Source organism: Chlamydotis macqueenii, chromosome 6 (assembly GCF_036417535.1).
Source record: "Chlamydotis macqueenii isolate bChlMac1 chromosome 6, bChlMac1.mat, whole genome shotgun sequence".
Classification (NCBI taxonomy): domain Eukaryota; kingdom Metazoa; phylum Chordata; class Aves; order Otidiformes; family Otididae; genus Chlamydotis; species Chlamydotis macqueenii.
Genome location: NC_141561.1, coordinates 6167719 through 6189681, shown reverse-complemented (window position 1 = coordinate 6189681; position 21963 = coordinate 6167719). Strand labels below are relative to the sequence as shown.

The 21963-nt window shown below is 39.3% G+C and overlaps 1 protein-coding gene across 3 annotated transcripts in view; it reads right to left on the bottom strand.

Annotated features, from left to right (window-relative positions):
* The window catches only part of LOC104484339 (von Willebrand factor D and EGF domain-containing protein), a 186239-nt gene that overhangs the window by 104241 nt on the left and 60035 nt on the right, over window positions 1-21963 (bottom strand). For all 3 annotated transcript variants that reach the window (XM_086751479.1, XM_086751480.1, XM_086751481.1), the window contains exons 5-10: window positions 20969-21058; window positions 19530-19665; window positions 15479-15696; window positions 12216-12289; window positions 5139-5409; window positions 1940-2118 (exon numbers count right to left, since the gene is read on the bottom strand). In XM_086751479.1, coding sequence (XP_086607605.1) covers window positions 1940-2118; window positions 5139-5409; window positions 12216-12289; window positions 15479-15696; window positions 19530-19665; window positions 20969-21058 — 968 coding nt within the window. The remainder of the gene's footprint in view (window positions 1-1939; window positions 2119-5138; window positions 5410-12215; window positions 12290-15478; window positions 15697-19529; window positions 19666-20968; window positions 21059-21963) is intronic.

The window sequence follows — 21963 nt, the reverse complement described above, 5'->3', positions numbered from 1 at the left end:
GGACAGAAACTTAAAACACAAGTGAAAATTTCAGTAAAATGAAACTCTCTTGCTTTGATATTTTATTGAAACAAATTCCTTCGTTATTCCTATGTGAAGTCAAATACCTTCCTTCGGTCAGCCCTGTTCAACAGGATGGGGGTGTATGAATATGGAAAGGTTGGAGCCACTGGAAAGTTTTTCAAACTGAGTTGGATGGTATTATAGAGAGAGAATCCAAAATTAATAGCATTGCTGCTGGTTTCTCAAAATATTTGAAAAATGATTTGAAAAATGTATTTTATCTACTTAAAAGACATGTTTTAAAATTTGTCTCTTCCTTGTTTGGACACTGTATAAGGGCTGGGAGACCCTTGTTGTTTTATTGTTTATAAGTTTCATTGGGAAGCTTGTATTTAAAACAGATCTGTGCTGTTCACAGCCCTGCAGCTGCTTGAGAGAGGTGGGAGCCAGATGGTGACCACTCAGACTGGCTTCAGGTGCTGAAGAAAATCTAATATGCTTTCAGTGTTATTTAAAACAAAATTAAAAACAGTAGTGGAAAATTCACCCTCTAGGTTTTGTTTTTCACTGTGCCATTTCTCCGTGAGTGGGTCAGAGACTGATCCAATCTCCTCTCGAGGTGGCCTTAGCCTTTCCATTGGCTTAGTTGTTTTTTTAACCACGTTCTGAAGGGTCCTTGAGAATCCATCTTTGGGAGTACTGCAAGGTGAAACTCATCACCGTTCTTGCCCTTCTTACTTAGCAGGAGCTTCTCCTCCCTTTCCTGAAGTATCTCCATCGCATGTGCCAAGCACTAGGAAACTCCTCGCTGTTTTGTAAGTAAATTCTTATATATTGTGCTTTGGGTTCTGATCTTTCAACAAACTTGATTTGAACAGGTCCTCCTAAGGATCTTGGTAGCCCCTCTTTGGGTAGTCATCACTTGGTCATTCTTGCACCAAACTGTTGCTCCATTTGCCTTTCCAGAAGCAAGCTCTGGCTGATTATCACATTATTAAGATGTTATAGATGACTGTTAACTTCTAAATAGTGCAATTTGTAATGACAGGTCAAAATTGGCATGAAATAGCCATTATTTAGGTCCATTGAATATAACTAGAATATAGTAGAGGTGTTTGTTTATTTTCTGAAATGCAATAGGTCTAAAATTTATCATTCCTGTAGGATTGCGCTAAGTTCCCATGTATAGATTAAGTGGTACGTTAAGGTAGCTCACCTTATTTTTCCTTATCTGCAAAACATACTTCACAGAAAACCTACAGAGTCAACCAAACCCACCTGGGTTTTGGGAACACCTATTAGGTGTGATTAGAGTTCAGCAACAGGAATTAAAATGTTGGATAGGGATAGGGACACGGACAGGGATAGGGACAGGGACAGGAATATGTCGGAGCACCGGACTCCTGGCTTTGATTCCAGACCATCTGTCTCAGAAGGTGCAAGTTTTTAGAGCTCACTGTCATCATTAGTAGAGTAGATATTAACTTTTAGCATGGTACATATATTACCACACTTTGTCAAAATGTAACATTTAATCTATACTCACATATTGTAATTAGTGTTCGGGAATAAAAGAACAAGGGAAATACCAAACCTTTAATTAATCCCTATTGTCAGTTATCTACCTTTTCTAGTGTGGGTGAGAACAGCATTTTTTTTTTTAACAGCTGAGTGGGATCTTAACACAGTTGTTAACATGGCATCACTTGCGAATAGAAAACTTCTCCTTCAGTAACTGCTTATATGTGTTGTGCTGGCTGAAAATTAAGACCCCATGCTGTTTGGGTGGTAATGGGTCTCCAGGCTTCCCTTACTAGATTAACCAGATCTCTCTGCCAGGTGGTTAGGGGAGTACATAATTAAATAAACCTATCAACACCCCTTGAAACAGTGCTACAGAGCATCTCTCAGTACGGGACCCCCACTCGCTTTGTACCTCCACTCCTCTACGAAGTCTTCCTCGGGCACCCCGCTCAGGTCGTTGTGACTGATCCCGTCAAAGAGGCCACACAAACCTCTGGTGCTGTTGAAGTCGCTGCCTGGGGTCCTCACTGTCAGGCTCATTCCCCACTCGCTCACGTCAGCTCGCACAAACGCTCCTGAAGGGAACAGGATCTGAAGGGGTGGAAAAAACCCCACTGAACTGAGGCTGTTCCCAAGCTTTTTATGCAATAAAAATGTCCCTTTTTATAAACAAAAATATCAAAGTAGGATGTTGGTGATGGCGGAGGTAATTTGAGATCACTTAGATACACTATAAATATTTATTTGTGCTATTATTTAGCTTACTTTCAGATTCTGTGGTACTAATCTCTGATAGCATTACATAAACATAAAATTACACAAGTACTTTCTTTTTAAATTAATAATTACATCCATTGAAGTTTTCCCACTGGTAAGTGACCAGCTAATTTTTGAAGCGACTTCCATGACAACAAGGCCACCTTTGTGTCTTTGCCTGGGAAATAATTTCTTTTAGATAAACTGCCAAGTCTGAAAACCAGCTTTCTTCCCCCTGAAAAATCGTTTCATTTTCCAAGGCCAGATTACCCAGAAAATGATTGTGTTTTAAAGTGGATAAAGTGATTTTCTCATTAAAGAACTTGTGGTAGGCTTACACTGACCTTTAAAAGAAAAAAAAAATCTCGAGGTTAAGACAAAGAAGTAACCGTGTAGATAATGGATTTTTTTTCAGATTGGTGTCCCAACCAAATAATAATAAAAAAAAAGAAATATGTTCAACAGTATTTTTGTTTGTTTGCCTTATGTTTACAGGTAAAAAGAAAGAGATTTTGAAACTGATCTGTGACCAGAGTGGGAGCAGGAGAACTGTATCCTGATAGGTAACGTTAATTTTTTTTTTAATCGAAAATTAAATGTTTTCAGTTAACCTTAAAAAGTATATTAAATAGTTAGAAACACTTCATTTAAATAATTTCAAAATAATTATTTTCATTTTTTAAGTCACCCATCCCTAAATATAACATATTCAGACAAATAATGTCCATTAATTTTCTTTTTTTTTTTCTTTTGGTGGGGATTTTTTGGTTCCTTATAAGTTCCTTTGGTTCCTTATGGGTTCCTCCCTACCTCCCTTCCTCTCTGAATCTGTGAAGAAGCAACTAGCTTATATTTGCATTTCTATGCTGGAATCCAGAGTTTACATTTTGGCTGTGCTAAACAATAATCTTGCCAATTTTAGCTTCCCAGTTGTCATTTCACGCACAAGAATACTTTTTGAGGTGCTCTCCTTGCGTGATCTCCCTGTCCAGCTGAGCACAGCACCAAAGTGCTACCGTTTGCAATACCAGCCAAGGACGCTGTGTTTTGAACTCAGGCCCTCAGTGTTTTGATCAGGGCAATTAAAGCATCCTTGTTTCAAAAACTATTTGCCTTGATGAATAATGCGAGTTATCATATAAAACAAGTTCTTTTAATACGTCAGGTCTTGGCTGTACTTGCACCTTGGTTGTATGTGTCACTTCGCAAGGTATGTTTAAAAAAAACCATAGATTCCCCAACATAAAGCTCAAGTGGCCTAATGAATTAATTTTTTCTTAGTGGTTTAATAGAGCAGGAGAACTGCAGTTGACACAGTGCTGGGTAGGATTTGATTTCCTTTCTCAGAGAAACACGTGCCTTCTAACGACGTGCTTTACTACAGGGAGGAGCACTTCCTATAAGGCTGTGTATAAAATCCTTGCAGTCAGGACTGCATGAGCTGCTTCAGTCTTCAGAGCTGTCTGAATTAATATTTCCAGGTGTTGATTTGTTTCAGGAATTCAGAGGGCTGTGACCCTTTCTTCTGCTGCTGCCCTGGGCAAGGCATCCCATCTGCCACTGAGGACCTAACAACTGCCCAGGTTTTCTGTAACCCATCTGGAATTAACGCTGCTGATTGAGACTTTGAAGAAGCTTTTTTGAGACCTCGGTTTGCAGAGGTATATAGTGACTGGATGCTGAAAGGTGCTAACGTGCACGGAAGATGGGGTGCCTTAAACCCTGTTCAACCCTTGAACGGCACAGGGAGCCGTCTCCTGCACTGCGCGAGGTTGGTAACAGGCAACTGCTGAGCAAATTGGGATGCACCGTGCACAGCGGCCTAATCAGGGACCGTACTTGTTGCTACCCAATTCCTGCAGATTCCCGTTCAGATCAGGGCAGGATTCATCTTCGTGTCCTGGAAGTGTCTTGATTTTTCTCACCGAGATTTACATGAGGTGTAAATGAGAATAAAGATTCCTTGCTAAGATTATCCTAGTAATAAAACAGTAATTATATTGCATTCAGTTGCAAAATGAAATGACAGCTTGCTTCCTGCTGGATTCTATAATTAACAGACTTTCATTTGCTACCTTACTGAGATCTGCTCCAAGCCAGATCGCAAGGAGAGCCAAAGACAGGCACTCCTTGCATTGTTCTAGCGCTATTGTGGACTCATCTTCACCCAAAAAAAATTCCTGGCAATAAATCTTGATGATACAACTCTAGGAAAAAATTATATTCTTGGCTGTAATTTGTGGCTGTTCTCACAAAAGCCTCTCGTGCAGCCTGCTCTTATTCTTCCAGTCATTTCACTGGATTAGTGTGGATAAGTGATACTCATGCGAAGTATGTGATGGCCATATATTTTTCAGGCAAATGCTTTAAATTATGCTAAATGTTGCAGATTTGGAGCCCATTTTCATGGCTTTTGCAGGCTATCTGGATCTGACTAATATTACCTTACAGTTCTACCCTAAAACTACTTTATTCTTCTACCCGTGATCCTTCCTTGAATATTTATATTGTAAGCTCTGCAAAGAAATTTGCTTTATTTGATGTGGTTGGGTAGTGCCTAGCATAAACAAATGGAGAGCGGATTGCTGTACTGCGGAGAGTAAGTAACAATATTGGCATTCTGCTATGTCTCTGAGAAATTTCCAGAGATATTTGTTTTGTTTTGTTTTACAGTTTGTTAAACTAACACTTTAACCAGCTTCTTTTCCGCATCTCATTTTTTGGTACATTTTGCTGCAGGCGCTCTTATGGCTTCAGATAGATAGTTTTTGTAGCAACTTAATTAATAATTCAGAAATATTAACCTCACATTTTAAAAGAACAACAACAACAAGAGTACTCAAATATCCACGTACTGTTATTTTCCTCCCTCCATAGGACTTCAGGATTTTGACGTGTGGCGAAGCCTCTGTGCTTTTGATGGTTAACTGGGGTCTGCTCTCCCGAAAATGGCCATTGCAGGTGTCCAGCACCACGGTGTCACCTCCTTCTCGCGCAGCCACGCCGCAATTGCAGGCGGTGGCGGAGCGGTGGCCTCCACAGTCCCACTGCCGGACATGGACTTCAAACGCCCGCGACACGCTCAGGCACAGAAGGAAGGTGCCGATTTTATAGTTATCGTAGCGCCTAAACAGCAACAAACAAAGAAGAGGATTTAGAGACCCAGAGCATCCACTTGTGATGGCTCTTTGTTGGTACTTGTACAACCATGCTCCTTGATTAGGCCAGCGTGGTGGCTGGCCTTGAAGGAGGGAAGAGTCAACACGTGGGGAAGCGTTTCTCCGGCACTGTAAGCAAGGGAGAGCTGTCGCAGTTACTAAGCTGGAAGTGTGTAAGAATTCATGCAAAAAGTGGGTAGCTGTCTCCTGGCTGCTGCTATGGCAACGGGCATGGATAAAAAGGATAAACATTTGATAAAAGCAAATGAGAAAAAGTCCCTGCCTCCAGGCCTTAATAAATATGTTTTGGTTCTAACCGGATGCTTTACAGCATGATATTCTTCAAAGCAAAATCAGCGCTCAAATAATCTCTTCTGTGACTAATCACTAACTTTTACAAGATGGACTGTGCCTAGGTGAATACTTCCTGTGAAAAACAAGGATTCTACTGGAAGCCCGTTAAAATGAGGTTGGTTCCCCCCCAGCAACTTCACTGTAAGCACAACTTTTGCTCTAAACAAACTGGCAATCAGCACAGCATGGTGTGGTGCGCAATTTGGGACCTTCATCCTTCTCTGTACAAAAACTCCTTGTTCCTCTGAGTCGGTCCACGAGCAGATTAACTTGAATAACTTTGCAGCGTTTGCCAGGTAAAACTCCTCCTGGCTGCAGCCCCTTGGGTTTCCACAACAGGGACCTGCGCTAGGATCCTCCTCTGCTTCTGCTTCTCTGTTTTCTCACTCCATAAGCTTCTCTCATTCCTACTCTATTTTATTCTAACGTGATGTATAAAAGCAAAGACTAGCTGCGTACTTTATGTCTGTTGCTGGAATTCTCTTCGCACAATCCAACAGCTGCCGTCTTTAAAAGTGATGGATTCTTCTGCCTTGTTTTAAGGCGCTGCATTTAGTTTTAAACATGATTTTTATGAAGTTAATTAATATGGAAAATAAGCTATAAGCTTACAATAATAAGCATTATTATTTTCTACAATAAAAAAAAGAAAATAAATGTATAAAATATCTCAACTGAATAACAGGATTATTTTTAAACACTGTTATACAAACATCAGTATTTTTTCTGTCTGTTAATGTTTCCTATACAGAGGAACAAATGGCTGAAGAACCGAGATTTTTTAGCATGTATATATCTGCATTTTATTTCTCTTCAAATTAAAAGCCATAGAAAACTAGGTAGCTTAAAGCACAGTAAGAATTTAAACTCCAACTGCTTTTCTCTGCTAGAAAACATATCTGACTTTATCTTTCATCTTGAAAAACTTCGTGACGTTGGCCATAAAACGATAAGATTTTGAATGATTCTGTCTTATCTTATTTTCTAATCAGGTACATAAATCCTAAGTACACTGCGCAGACGCTGTTACTAAGATTGATTAGAACTAAGGACAACATAAAAAATAGATAATCTCTTTTAACATCAAGTACCAGCTCCATTTAGACATCTTCACAGGAGAGAGGATATTTTAGAAGCACCTTCCACAGTTTCCATCAACAGGGGGAGCTTAGAAGGAAAGGTATTTGGAGAGGATGATGGAAAATAATGGATCAGGCTGGCTGTACCCAGACTAATCAGCTGTATGTGGTAAATAAAACTGTATTAGCATATGCATATAAATATCATTGCAGTTATGGGAGCTATTTACTGCGTAATAAGCATTGACAATTAACACAGTCCAACTCTCCTGAAAGTCAGAGTCCTTTGATTAAGTCATGGCATAGATTGCGTAGCACATAACAAATCTGCAACGTGTCTAAATTGGAGCTTTCAGCTGCCTTTGAATTACTTGAATGGATAATTGAATGTAGTCAGGTAAACTTTTGTGATGTTTATACAACTGTAATTGTGATAATGATTCTTTGGACAACATTTGAGAAATCGCTTGTGGAGCTAAAAGCATGAAGTAGAGTTACTGGAGCTCTTGCATGAGGCAGCTCTGCCTTTTCTTTGTGAGCCAGGAGCCACTGGTTGCATCTAATTTGCCTGCCACAGTGCTCTAAGAATCATAGAATGGTTTGGGTTGGAAGGGACCTTTAAAGGCCATCCAGTCCAACCCCCCTGCAAGGAGCAGGGACATCTCCAACCAGACCAGGTTGCTCAGAGCCCGGTCCAGCCTGGCTGCCCTAATAGTCTGTGGCAGTGGATGTACTGGGTGGAAAGTGGTTCCTCTCTCCTCCATCCATGCCTTTGGGTTGTTTTTCAAGGAGTACATCAAGTCCTCGTCCCAAGATGAAGTCATGGTTCAAGTTGTGCGCTTAATCCAGGAATTATAAAATGCTCCTAAGTCTTTGGTTATGACAGTGACATCCTGTAGGAATAATTTCTGTTGGCTTATAAGAGAGGGACAGAAGGGAATATAAATTAATGTAAAAAATGACTACCAGTAGTGTTAGATCAACTAATGCAATACACTTACTATTCACCAAGCTACACTTCATGTTTTTATTAATTTAGTTATTATTGTAGCTGCTCCTAAAGATTTTCCACTGCAGTTTTGCCACCAAATTATTTGATTTGTGGACATGGCCCTTCAGCCTCCATCTTTCCTTGCTAGTAAGAACTATGTTATGCTAGATGTGACCTTAGGAAGTACTGGGTGATGCTGGAGGATGTTCTCTGCTTTCAGAGCTCCCATCACAAGGGAGTGGCTGTGTTGGTCTCGTGGAGTGAAAGTGTTGGGTTATGTTCAGCAGTCACTGGATGCTTGGGGATGTATGAACTTCTACAGACCATCAAAAGAAGAGCACCTCTGATCCTCACGCCCACGACTTAGTTGTGAGCTACTGTGATGAATGCTATCAAAACCAACCAGAAGCATGAAGCTGCTCAAGGTAAGGGATTTTGTCGTTGTGCAGGAAATGGTACTACCCCTCCCGTGATAATATTGATGGATGGATTAGTGTTAAATGTTAGAGTAGTCTGAAAAATCTTTTTTCTTTTTTTTTTAAGTTAAAAGACAAAATAATATGACTGATACATACATACAGTTCACCAATCAAGAAATATTTCCCTTTTAGTATTTTGCCTTAAAAGGATTTTCTGCATATTTAGTTTTAAGCTAGTACTTCATATTTAAGATTCTACGATTTATGGCATGAAAAGCTTTTATATTTATAATGTGCCATAACTGGTAATGAGGGCTATGCTTTTGCTTTACCAGGCTTTCACATTTGTTTAATTTAGAAGGTACTTTGCTATAAAAGAAAGTGCTCTCTCTGGATTTTAGCTAATATCATTAACGCTATTTCACGTCTTATGCTTCAATATACACAAACTGATTGTGCTTGCACTGTAAAATATGACACATTCCTCTGATTTTCAGTCCCTTCGTTGGTCAAAAGAATAAAAGATTGCAAGATAAATACTTCTACAGGAACATAGTAGCAGGAGGCATACCAAAGGGGAGTATCATCGTTAGAAGTGGGAGTTAGGTTTTTCAGTTATCTAATGAATAGCTAACTACCTCAGATGTAATGTGAGCTCAGTATGGCAGATTAAAAATCCTTGAAAACATTGCTATAGAAGTTACAAAATGAAGCGTTAGTGTGAAATCTTACAAATCAACCTATACACTGGAAGTGACCATTTCAGTAGGAAAATTTTACTACCAAAAAAGAAAGATCTAGTCTTTTGATTTTTGTGCCATTTTTCAATTTTCCAACAAATCTGGTAAAGAAATTATTAGAATCAATATTTTTAATTTAAATTTTGGTGAGCTTTGCTTTTCATTTAAATTTTGTAAATCAAGAAGGCTGCAATTTCTATTTTTATGTCTGCTTTCATCCTTACTTTTCTCCATTGGGCATTTTCCTTATCTTTGCCATTGCTGATGGAAAAGTCCAGAAAGATGATCAACTCTTTGAAAGGCAGGAGTGTGTTTACGTGTGTGCCCCTTTGTGTAGAGAACACTCCTACCGTTTTGCTGTTGGCAATGTTCCCCATCTTCAGACTTTCCCTTGCTTTTCATGTGACAGCCCTTCAGTGAGCCATCTCCAGCACTGGGTGGAACGGGTGCCAGAAAGACAACTGATCACCACCCATCCACAGCTGCTCTGCCTACACGTTTTGATTCTAAGATCACGTTTTGATCTTAGAATCTGCTGTCTCCTGGTAAGCTGACCGACAGGCTTTGTGGTGGAACAAATGGATTTCCTTGGGTTATGTTGTTTGATGGCTGCTCTGCCGTCAATCCTGAAATCAGTTTTGGTAGGTTATTGAGCTTTGTTTGCTGCCATTTTTGTAGCCATATAGAGATGGGTGAAGGCTGCTATTTCCTTCAGTTCTTTTGACTAATTTTGGATGTTTTTTTTCTTTCCTGAGCTTGCATCTACTGATCACTTACAGTTGACATAGCTCCAGATACCCAAGAACATCCACTCACCCTACTACTTCATAGTCCCTAGAGGGTGTTTCTCTTAGCTTTTTGTCTTCTCTTTGCTCTTTACAATCTGCAGATCAGTCTCTTTGTGATAGTTTTTTATTCTTGAGGGGAACTCATGGTTTCTTGCTTGAGCCTACAAGCTTTTTGTGCAATTCTTCCATATTTTTGTTATGTAAGGCACACCTGATTTCAAAAACAATTTCCCACCGTGTACCTTTCATGACCAAAGGTGAATGCTTCAGTTCCATACCTCTGTATCAGCCTTTGTCTTTAGGTTATACGTTTGTATCAGGACAGAAGCAGGAATTACATTCCCCACTCCTTAAAAACAGAGCTTAAAAATCATTTGCTAATGTGTTAACACTTTTTGGATAGGCAGACAGAGAAGTTGCTTAACTGATGTGTAATAGGCTAGCATAATCATTACAATAATTGAAAGAGAAATTATTTACAATAATAAATGAGAGTATAAGTAGGAGTAATGGGACAGTGAAACGATGAGTAAGAAACTTGGCTGAATATCAAGAAGTGATGTATCTTAGTGAAATAACCTCATTATTGAGATGGCAGAAGCCCCATCAGCTTGGTTCATTTAAAGCTACACTAGACAGAGCAGTAATGAGCGTCCATCCACAGGGAAGAAACGTGCAGTTATCGAGGGACCAAGCTAATCCTGGGGTTTTTCCATTTCAAAGCTGTGGGACTGAGGCTGGGTGCCGTGGGAGGATGGGCTTTTCCAAGCTCCCTGTGCTCAAATAGAATCACAATTGCTTAGAAGAATTTCTGTGTGCTATCAATAACAGGATTGCAAAAAGAGTTATTAGAATAAAATTGCTTTATTTTATTTTAGACATTTTTTTTTCCCATGGAAGCTATGTAAAAATGTGCTATGTGGCTGAGAGCATTTCCCCATTCCAAGAGTGACTTTTCAGCAATTTATGACTTCCTGAGCACAACAACCTCGCAGATCGCTGTCCATTCTTAGCCCTAAATCAGAAGAGAATGTTTTATAATATCAATGTATAGAGAGGTTTGAAATAATGTTCTAATCTTGCTTAATATCCCAGAGTTGAAATAATTGCAGGTACCATGAGATATGGGAGTATCTTTGCACCTCTTGTAGCTCTTCCACAGCTTCTACATGTCGAGCAACCAAACTTGGATGAACCGAGTGCCTGACCACATATTAAATGGTATTCAGCAAAGCACGAGGGAAACTGGAAAGCCCTAGATGTGCAGAGCTAACCACCTAGCTGAGACTGCCCAGTTTAGGTGATACCTTTATTTGAGGCACACTTATCACCTTTAATGGAGCCACTGCCTTTCTTCCTCTCATTTCATCGACAGATTTCTCCAGTTCTGACATAATTTCAGAGGCTACCTCCAGAGCATGCTGGACTGAGATTGGGATATTAGGATATAAAAATTAGAATATCATGCCTGCCGAGCCTCCGTGTACGCTGCGCGCCTAAAGTCATTATCTGTGCCATTAGGAGGTTAACGGTGGAACGACAAACCCGAGATGTGATCTGAAATATTAGCAACTTTGGATAAAACATGCCAGATGCAAAGTTTTAAAACTTTCTGTTATGTTAAATAGCTGGGGTAAATAGATTAATGAATTATTAGAGAAGTTAACTGAAGAAAAGCTTTGTACAGTACAGGTTGTCAAACTCAAAGATACCACCTTTGACTCAGTAAGTCTTTAAGAAACTTATTGCTGGACAATACAGGAGGACGTACAACTTTATTTTTGCACTCCTCCCCTGATATTTGCCACTTATCCTTTCTAAACTTTTTTTTTATTCAAGAATTATGGCCATCTTTATGGTTTTTTGGTTGTGATTATGGCTGTCAACTCCACGCAGAGATGCAGCTGTGCATAAACCAGCTCTGGAAGGAGATAGAAGAATGCAAGAGCACCTTTGGGCAGAGTGACTTTGTACCAAATGTTACTAAGCTGCTGGGATGGACACAGGTTGTCCCCACATACCATGCTGCTACAGGGATGTAATGGCTCACGTGGGTAGAACTGGGGTGTTGCTAACAAATGCCACGTGGTGTAGACACCCCCTCAAAGTCATTAATGATGGTTCTGTTTGAAGAACATTTTGGAATCTGACCTTTATCCTGTAAAAATTACTCAGACTCAAACCATTGCTGCTTCAAGATGAACCCATTTCTAGTCCTTTTGTTAAAAGGAGCATAAACAGCTGGAAGAAAACCATGTATGTTATTGAACCACTACATTAATCACTGTAAGCAAACTAGCACAATGCTCTTTTGATATTGTAATGTAAAACCAAGTGCATGCTATATCCAGAAACTAAAAACTGCAGTAATTGAGCCGAATTATTTAAAAGTAGAATACTCACCATCCATCAAATGTGATAATGTGTGGATCAGTGAAAGAGTAGCAGTTCCCTGTTGGGAGGTCTCGAACTGTGACCTAGTTAAAATGAAATGTGTAATGAATACAGTCTACACAGCAGTTTTTCTTCATTACTGTTCCTCACAAAACATTAGGGGCAGGATTCATGTGTCGAGCACAAACTAAAACCTGACTTCTAAAACATGATTGCGAATGGGTACAGAATAGGCTCCGCTTTCAAACAACGGAGTTTAATCACATGCAATAAGGGAGTTCAAAGTGCTCCTATTCCACCTGCTGTAATGTGCTGTCTTTCTTTGTCTGGTAAAAAGCAATGCTTTTTTATTAAACTTTTTTTTTGCTGAGAAGTAGATCATTCACTGAAATTATCAAGAGAGTAGAGTGCTCATTAAATTGTACTAATTTTAATGCCTGAAGTATGATGTAAGGTATGCTGTAATTAAGTAGCATTAGCATATTTTAGTAGTAGTCTCTGCCTGTCCCCCAATTTGACCTTAAATTTCCTGATACAGCGTATGAATGGCTAAATTATATATTTGATGTGCAGGTCATTGATAGAGTACTGGCGACGAGGGCCCAAATCACGCTGCTGGAGCTGTTTGCTTTCAGCATGTGAATAAAAGAGGAAAGGTTCTGCTATAACAACAGAGATCTTCAGCTGCATCAGCTCTTGGTTACTTGGGCACAAGGTGAGTTGCAAACAAGGTCTGAGAGCCATGGTGCCCTGCAAGGAGCAAATACGTCTGTGAAAGCCAGAGGCAGAGCAAATTCCTTCAAAGTGATAATACCTGAATCCCAGGCAGTGTTGGGCCTGCATTGCCATGTCTGCTCAAGTTGGTGGTTTTTTTGTACTCTGCTCTCCAGTTTTCAGAAATGCAAGACTGAGCTGTGCAGTGATTTGCAATATGAAGGGCTCCCAGTCATACTGGTGGGAGTGATGATGTATTATGGATTTTCCAGGTCATAGAATCATAGAATGGTTTGGGTTGGAAGGGACCTTCAAAGGCCATCCAGTCCAACCCCCCTGCAAGAAGCAGGGACATCTCCAACCAGATCAGGTTCCTCAGAGCCCCATCCAACCTGGCCTTGAATGTTTCCAGGGATGGGGCATCCACCACCTCTCTGGGCAACCTGGGCCAGTGTGCCACCACCCTCACAGTAAATATTTTTTTTTTATTATGTCCAGTCTGAATCTTCTATTTTAAAACCTTATATTCTATCAAAACAGGCCCTGCTAAAGACTTTCTCCCCATCTTATAAGACTCCTTTAAGTACTGGAAGACCACTATAAGGTCTCCTTGGAGCCTTCTCTTCTCCAGGCTGCCAGCCTGCCAGGCAGATTTCTTGGCCAGAACTGGTAATTTTTTTCTCGCTCTTTACCCATGAGAAATCCAGAGGTGCAATTCAGTTAGTTCTGCCACAATCCACAGAGCAGGGAAGAAGAATGGCCGCTATATCCTTGTGCGGTGTTTCAGTGCCAAAGCTGAACTTAGCTTTTAGGAATGGTGGTGAAATTAAATAAATGAATAAGAGGGTGAAGATAGAACCGCACTCCCTGACAAAATTTTTCACCTGTGGCAATATATGAGCTGTATTTAAAAATGGCCCTTAACTATTGCACAGAGATGTTGCCTAGACACCCACCAGTGTCTAGGATCCCAAAATATTGGAGTGATGATCCTGAGGAATGAAAAACTGAACACCTCTTTGAACAGCATTTTGATCTGAGGTCAACTGTATCATTTGTATCTACAGTGTGATATAAAGAAGCATCTCATTTTCTCCGCGGCCACAACCTTCCTAAATAAAACCTTTGCACAAACAAATCCCCGTGGCCTTTTTTGCTCTGCTCTTTTCTTGCATGATACCAGCAGAGGATGCAAGTCCTCTTTGTTGGCAGCCGTACTTTTCTGAAGAAATCCACTTTATCAGGTGTCTGAATGTGTCACAATGTTCTGCCCACTATTTCTGTTCAATTTTCAGATAAATCAAAAGTATTTGAACAAGTCTGAAGGCCTAAAGATTATGTGGATTTTAATATATGGATTTTTCCTTGATATGTTGCAGGAACTGTGTTACAGTAACGCCTCTAATTAACTACAAAGCAGCAATGGGGAAATGGGGAGGAGGAAAGGTAATGTCTATTTTGTTTCCACAGATCAAATTTTAACTGAGCTAGATGGAATTTATTATTAAAATTGATTAATTCAATTTCACACTAGCTACATTTTCATATTTTAATGGAAGCATTTGTGTAACTTCAAGAAAAATCACGGGTATGTGAGTGTACTACATGGAATTAGCTGCAATTTCTGCTTTAAGAATCTTAAGAAGTTTAAAAGAAGCCTGTACTGGAGAGGAAAGGATATAGTCATGCACTAGGCATTTTACCTTTGAAGTCAAAAATACTTTTAGTCCAGTTTAATCTTATTCTCTTATGAGCAAATTCATAAAAATCAAGGCAGTGAAATTACAGATTTCACTGGGGTTTGTTTTCGGTTACTTAAAATACACCAGCTTGGATGTGCTACAGCTCTGAGAAATTCAGCTGAGTCCAATCCATGTTCCGGTTTATTCTCTCCGGCGGTGGGACTACACCTCTCAGACCTCCCAGCTGAGGGCTTGAAATGACTTCACAGACAACAGGCCAGTCCCTGCTCACCACACTTATTTCTCGGCAGGGAAAGCATGGCTTGCCCCTCTGATTGATCCTTATTCTTTTTATTTTGGACATTTTGTACAGGGATAAATGAAGAGACAGAGCAGCCGCCTGTGTCATCGGAGGTGTCCCTGTGATTCCTGGCACAGTCACAAGATGAGCACGGTGCTGCTGAGTCCTGGTCCTTCTTTCTCATTACCAAGGCACAGCCTCCCCTCTGCTTTTTTTTTTTTTTCTGAAACTGTTCTCCAAATCCTCAGTTTTTCCTCTGCCTCCCTCTTGAAAAGGTGCTAATTCCCTAACCTCATTTCTCCCCCTCTTCTCTTCCTGCATACAGGAGCACATCTGGTTACATCTGTCATCCAGCTTTTGGCCTTACTGATGTGCTGGCTAATAATCAAACCTGAATTTGTTATAGCAAAAAGCTTTACATGTGAATTTTCTTGGCATATAAAGAGGCTGTTTTGGTTTACTCTGCTGACAGCAGTCCCCAAATGTTTATATCGTTAAGACTCATTGTTGTTTTCTGCAAAACTAAACCTCCCATTTAAAATTGACATGGTTTCCAAATTATTTTAGGACCTGACCTTCACATCCTTTGGTCTGTAAGCTCTCCAAAGCAAATCCCTCTGTCCGATTGGCTCAGCTCGGATGCGGCTGATGCGGTTCCCGTCCTGAGCAAAGTCTGTCACCGCTGTCACCGTCAGCGCGGCTGCTGCACAGCTGCTTTCCGAGCAGGGTGCCTGCAGCAGATCCACCTGGCATGCGGAAAGGGCGATGTCTGGGGGCCCCGGTGACTGGCTATCTAAAATGAACACGAACACCAAGTCTGACAAGAGTTATCCAAACAGTTGCCAACACCCTGTTTACTGCCCAACACAATATTTCACGTTCCAGGACAAACATGCCTTGAAATCAGATGGGCTTTACATGAAGACCATGAAGACAGTTGTGACTGATCCAATCTGGTATCCCTCTGCACATTTTATCGTGCTTTTTTTTTTGTTATTTTTTCCTCCTGCAGTAGACAGTTTATTAAAACTCAGTGGTGCTTTTCTTTCCACAGGTGCTAATATTTCTGGATGACAGTCTTATCTTTATGGGTCCATGCCCAGGGAATGAAGATGAGTAGTTTTCATGACAAAGAAAGAGATGAGTCTGTGTTTCTGGAAAACATTTGTCTTTCACTAACTTTATTATAAGGAGGTATCTGGGAGTTATTTAATTTAAAATAAACAGAATTTTTGATCTGGAAAGGGTAGGTTCTTAAGTCAAGTGGACTTCAGATCCACAACAGGAAGGCAAATGCAGCAGATCTGTATTTGTATTTTTGACTTAGCTAGGTTATGGTGCATTACTTCGCAACCTATAAAATGATGGTAATTTTATTTCTATCTTTCACAGAGGCATTGTGAGGATAAATGCACTCTAAGAATGCGGAAAAGTAATAAGCTGTGGTGGTACCAGCTATGTAAGTATCTGTGATGGGTAGGGAAGTGATGAGTGGTGATAAAATCAATGTGGCAATGGCAACCCAAGTCATCCGTTCTGCTGTGCCTCTGCATATCGTATCTTTCCTAAAGGGACCTCTTCCAGGCTCAAGACTGGTAGTGACCACTTCTCTTGTTTGTGCTGATTATTGAGTTTTCTGTCCCAGACCAATAATTATCATCTAAAAAGAGCAAAGTTCTAGAAATGGTGTCAAAGGAATAAATCTAATATGAAAATATCAAATTTTCATATCATTTTTCCCATTTGTAGAATTGCTTAATAATTTATAGGAGATGACATTCAAGTATTTTGAGATGGTATTTCTAACATGATCAAATAATCAATGTTTTATTCCTTATGGAAAAGATTCATAAAATATAATTTAAATTAACCCTGTAGAGTTCTATAGGAACTGAACTAAAAACCTACAAATATTAATAGCATATTATCTCTCATGCCAAATCCTTAAAGGCTGTCTCACATCTTATAGAGAAGTCTTGGCTCATTTTCAAGGTTCTTGATTCAATTAAAATGGAGGTTTCCGTGAGGAATAGTTATTGCCATTACAGCCTCATGAGCTGTGCTCACAACCCAGAACAAAAGTTTAAAATCAAAGAAAATAATCTTGTCAAAATAGTGATGATAAACTTAACAGAAGCTGAACTCCAGTGGCTGTACTGTGCCTTGGCATTCATTATGATATTGTCTGAACTTAGAGAGATATTTCTGTGCTTGTAATTAGCTTTCTTATCACTTATTCCCTACACAATTAGCACAACAGTGTTGTTATATGGATTCAGTCAGACAAGGAGCTCGTCAGTTAATTTATTCAGTATAAATGAATCTCAGTTAAAATTGGTTTTATTTTCAATTTATTGCACTGTGGCTGACATTATGTTTTTCAGAAGCCCACAGTGTTCCTTCAGATAAACTAACGGACCCTACAGACGATAAAGGCACAAACTAGACATGTGGTTATGCAAACACCCAGCAGCAGGTACTCAGCCTGAAGTATATGTAGATACCTCAATGGATCACAAATGGCCCCAGTGTCATCCAAGGGAATAGCCTCAGGGTGAAGCATACATGGCTAGAGCTGGTTATTAGTTTAAGCTGCAGAAATGAGTTGCTTAAAACTAATGGAAATTTTCCATTTCAGAGACAAGTTCCTTCAAAGATTAGTTAATTGGTCGAGTTGTGCCTCCATCCTGGGACCTCTTGGCACCAACACGTCAGTCCCATTGACAGCTTGAAAATAAGGCTACCTTACCTCCCCTCTTTCTTCCCCTCTTTCTCCCATGTTGTGGGACTGGAGAAGATCCTGGCAAGGGATCAGCCTCAGTTCAATCTATCGAACTCAGCCTCCCCAGCTTGAGAGCTCCTGGCCCACGCATTCATTGTCATTGAGATTTTGCAGGCTTTATAAATAGCTAGGAAAATGGGAGTTAAAAAATTACCTTGACAGCTTATGCGACTAATTCTTATCTGATCCTTGGTAGGTGTCTAAGTTGCTTAGAGGCTGTGAGGATGTCCCACCACACACAGCTGCATTCTCAGCTACCTCAATATCTAAGAAAATCTGCTTTGTGAGCTCAGCAGATGTTTGCTTGATTGGACCAGCAGAGCCTCTAAGCCAAGAGCAGTATGTAGAACAGAGCAGCACTGAGCCATGGAGAAACGCAAAGTACTCCACCTACAAGAGCCAACACAGCTGCTGGAACCATAAGATGCCATTCAATTTAAGATCATTGTGTTATGATATCATTTAAATTATTTTTTTTCTTTTGTCTAAGCACTTGGCTGGTGATAAAGAGAGAAAGGAGAGGGATAGAGAAAAGGAAAAATATCAGGAACTATCTGGGTTTTGCCAACATTTTTTTGAGCTGGCTTTTTGTCGGTAGAGCAACTGTGTCTATAATCCTATCTCTAAACATTTTTCTCAATGAGCGCCCCATGGAAGAGAAATAAATACCTTGTTAACAAAATGGTTGAGTGTTTTATTTAGTGCAAATGGAAAGTAAATCTATATATGTGGCCCCCTTGGTCAGGCATGATATTCCACCAGGCTAATGTGAGGAAAGCATTTACTGATTAAAAGGGCAAGAATTTTCTAAGTGACATTGTCAATGTTTTCAAGTAAAAAAAAAAATCTTTAGAAAAATGTCCTGGTTCTGGCTAGAATAGAGTTAATTTTCACCTGAGCTGGGAGAGGAACTGGAGCTGCTGGCACCAGTGGCCTATAAGCGTAAGAATTATTTTCTTCTATATTAAGTTAGACAAAAACTTTAAACCAGCAAAAGAAAGGAAAAAGTCTTCAGTACACATTTACTGAATAATAAATCTGCAGGTAAGCTTCTTATTGATAATTAATGAAATTATTCTACCTAAGACCATTGCTACTACAAAAAAATTTAAATGGAATTTTTTACTCCTGGAATTTAAAATAAGTTCTTCTACTCAGTTTCATCCATAAATCTCAACGGACTACTATTCAAATTATTTCTAGTCAGATTTTTTTTTTTTTTTAATTTTTCCTCAAAAATCTGAGTGGTTCACCTGGTTCTGGCTAGGACAGAGTTAACATTCACCTGAGCTGGGAGGAGAACCAGAGCTGTGATAGTTTACTAATTAGCTAACAGCTGGGGTTAATTTACCCAAATTAGCCAAAGGGCTGTTCCATCCCATGTGACATCACGCTCAGTGTATAAGTGAGGAGGGTGCTGAGGGGAGCCTTCTGCTACATAGGAGGAAACTGGCTGTTGGGATTTGCTGTGAGCTATTGTATTGTATTTGTTTTCCATCTCTGTTTTGTTTTCTTCTGTTATTGCTCTTAAATTTTTTTGTTTGTTTCATGTCAACCCATGAGTTTTGCTGCCTTTTCTTCACTGATTTTCCTCCCTGTCCCACCGGAGGATGGGAGGAGTGAGTGAGGGACTGCATAGCTTCGTCTTGAGTGGGGCTAAACTACAACAGTGGTATTATAATCTATTTCATTTTGCAGGCAAATATATGGCCCAGTTTGTTGATTTTATGGCTTCTGCCCTTTGTTGTTATTTAGTCTTGTAATTTCTGTTGGAATTAATTGAAACATAAATACAGGAAAAAGTAATACCACATTGATTTGATACCAATATATAAAACACTTACCCAAATCCTCAGTACTTAGCTGTAAAGTAATTTTACAGGAATCATCGTGCTCAGGACAAGCAATGGGTACAGTGCTCAGAACGGTCAAAACATGCTCTTTGCCATCCTCTGCAATTTGCATTGATTCTGGTAAAAACTGGAAATAAAATAATTTCTAGATTATTTTGACAGATTAATTAGGCAACACAGAGGTTTATGAGAATGAGTGTTTTTAATCAGTTATGGAAAGATATAATTGCTTGTAAAATAATAATAATAATAATAATCTTTGTAATAATCCCCTTAATACTCTTCATAACAATGATCTTCAACTTTGTAAGGTGAGATGGTTGTTAAAGTACTTTATCATTCTTGGCAATGAAGAAAATGTTTGCAGTTGTCATATATAGTGTCTAATTGCTTCTCATCTCCTAACCTCAAAACAAGTTATTATTAAGCCTGAAAATAGTGTGATGCCATAGAATTTATTATTTTTTAAATATCCTTGGTTAAAAGGAGCTCCTATTCCAATGCACTATGAGAAATATTATAGCCTGAAGTATGGCATTACCTCATGGTCACGGACTCTATGTTTGTACTCTGTCCCAGGTACAAAGTGAGCCCAATTTTGGCCTGACTTCTCTTAGGAGGAAGAACTTCTCCATACATAATATATTACAGCCTCAGTGGCTTGAGTGCCAGGGAGAGAGCTCAGGTTGTGCTATTTCTGTCTGTCCTCCTGGGGCAAGAGGAGAAACAGCACATGGGGACAGTCAGAACTGGGAATTTTCTTTCCCTGGGAAATTCTGATATTTCCCAAAAAAACTGAAACTGTTCTTCAAGTGTCACACAGAATGGGCTGCCAGATTTTTCAAACACCATTCATGCAGGCGTGAGACTTAGATACTCCAATAATCTCAAATTCTCCTGGACTGCTATACTGACAGTCTAATCTTTGAGTGGGGTTAGACCTGTTTTTTTTTGTTTTGTTTTGTTTTTTTTTTTTTTGCACTCAGTGTGAATTTATTTTCAGCAATTTGTATTTTTTATAATGCCTGACCATAAGAAGATGATGGATGAAAGTCCATGTTTGTCTTCACTTTGTTCTGGTTTAGTTACAACAAAATTCAGCATCCTTGTAGGTGTGTCTTCCTATTATACATAACCACCAGAGTACTTTGGGGTGTATTTGCTGGAATATGTAGTTTTGCACATCATTTATGGTGCATTAGTGTCAACACCTGCACACGGTGCTGATGGGTGCTTTAGGGCACTTTATGAACAGACTGAAAGCCATATAGTTTATTAAGATATTTTCTCAAAGTGGACATAAAAGCAGCACTTGTTATGATGATCAAGGCTTATATTTTTGTCTTGTTTTTCAGAGTGTGTCAGATAATGTATAAATAATCCCTGGGCATACACTATGTACATCAGTAAATCAGGGCCATCAGCATTACCTTAATCCCAGCATAGAAGCCTTTGCTCTCTTCAGGCAACGACTGCTGCTCGGGAGCATCCCTCGTAAAAGCGGTGACAGTGCAAAAGACCTGTAATACATAAACAGTGTATGCTATAGCTTTTCTTGAAGAAAAATAATATAATTATGCATCTTCCTATTTATCTGTGTTGAGCTATTTTTTTCTACTGTTGAAATAGATCTTTGGGGCTTTGGCTTTGAAAATGCATAAATCTTGAGATTTGGAAGAATTTTTGATGCACTTAATAAGCAAAGAAACATGGCTTCTGTCTCAACAATTAGTAACACCGAATGCTCACAATGTGTTTTCTTCTGTGATTTTTCAACACCTTGGTTGGTGATATTAACTCATTTTAATTAGGGAGAATTACGTTGTTCATAGATGTCACTGCCAGTATTAGGACATTAGCCTTTGGGATCTCAGACTTCAGCCTGTCCATTGGATCAAATATGCTCTCTCTGTACTAGGTTTGTAAGTAGGTTTTTAAATTTAAATTAGTTTGACAGTCATCTGGTCTCAGAAACTGTCAGCAATATAAGAAGCTCCTTTTTTTTTTTCTTTTCTTATTGCATTATAAAAGATGATGCAGATGTCCCTACGAGGTTTATATTGTTAAAAAAAAAAACAAACTCAAAACCAATAAAAATTCCCCCAAACCAAAAAACTCCACTGAACACAATGTACCAGGCCATATATGTTTTATTCCTAGCACAGTCACACAACCTTTACCTCTGCTGAGCCCGCACACCATCTGCCATCTTAATGTTTCATTGGTTTCAGAAAACTCAAACTGCTAACATCATTTCTAGGATCATAAGATTAAACTAGAGAAATTTCCTTAAAGCAAATGACAATAGACTCTGAAACTGTGTGTCTGAATTTTTTTTTTTTTTGGCCTCTTCTCGGAAATGGAGTAACAGATTGTGACATACTAAATCAATTCCAAATAGTCAGATGGCATATTTATAGCTACT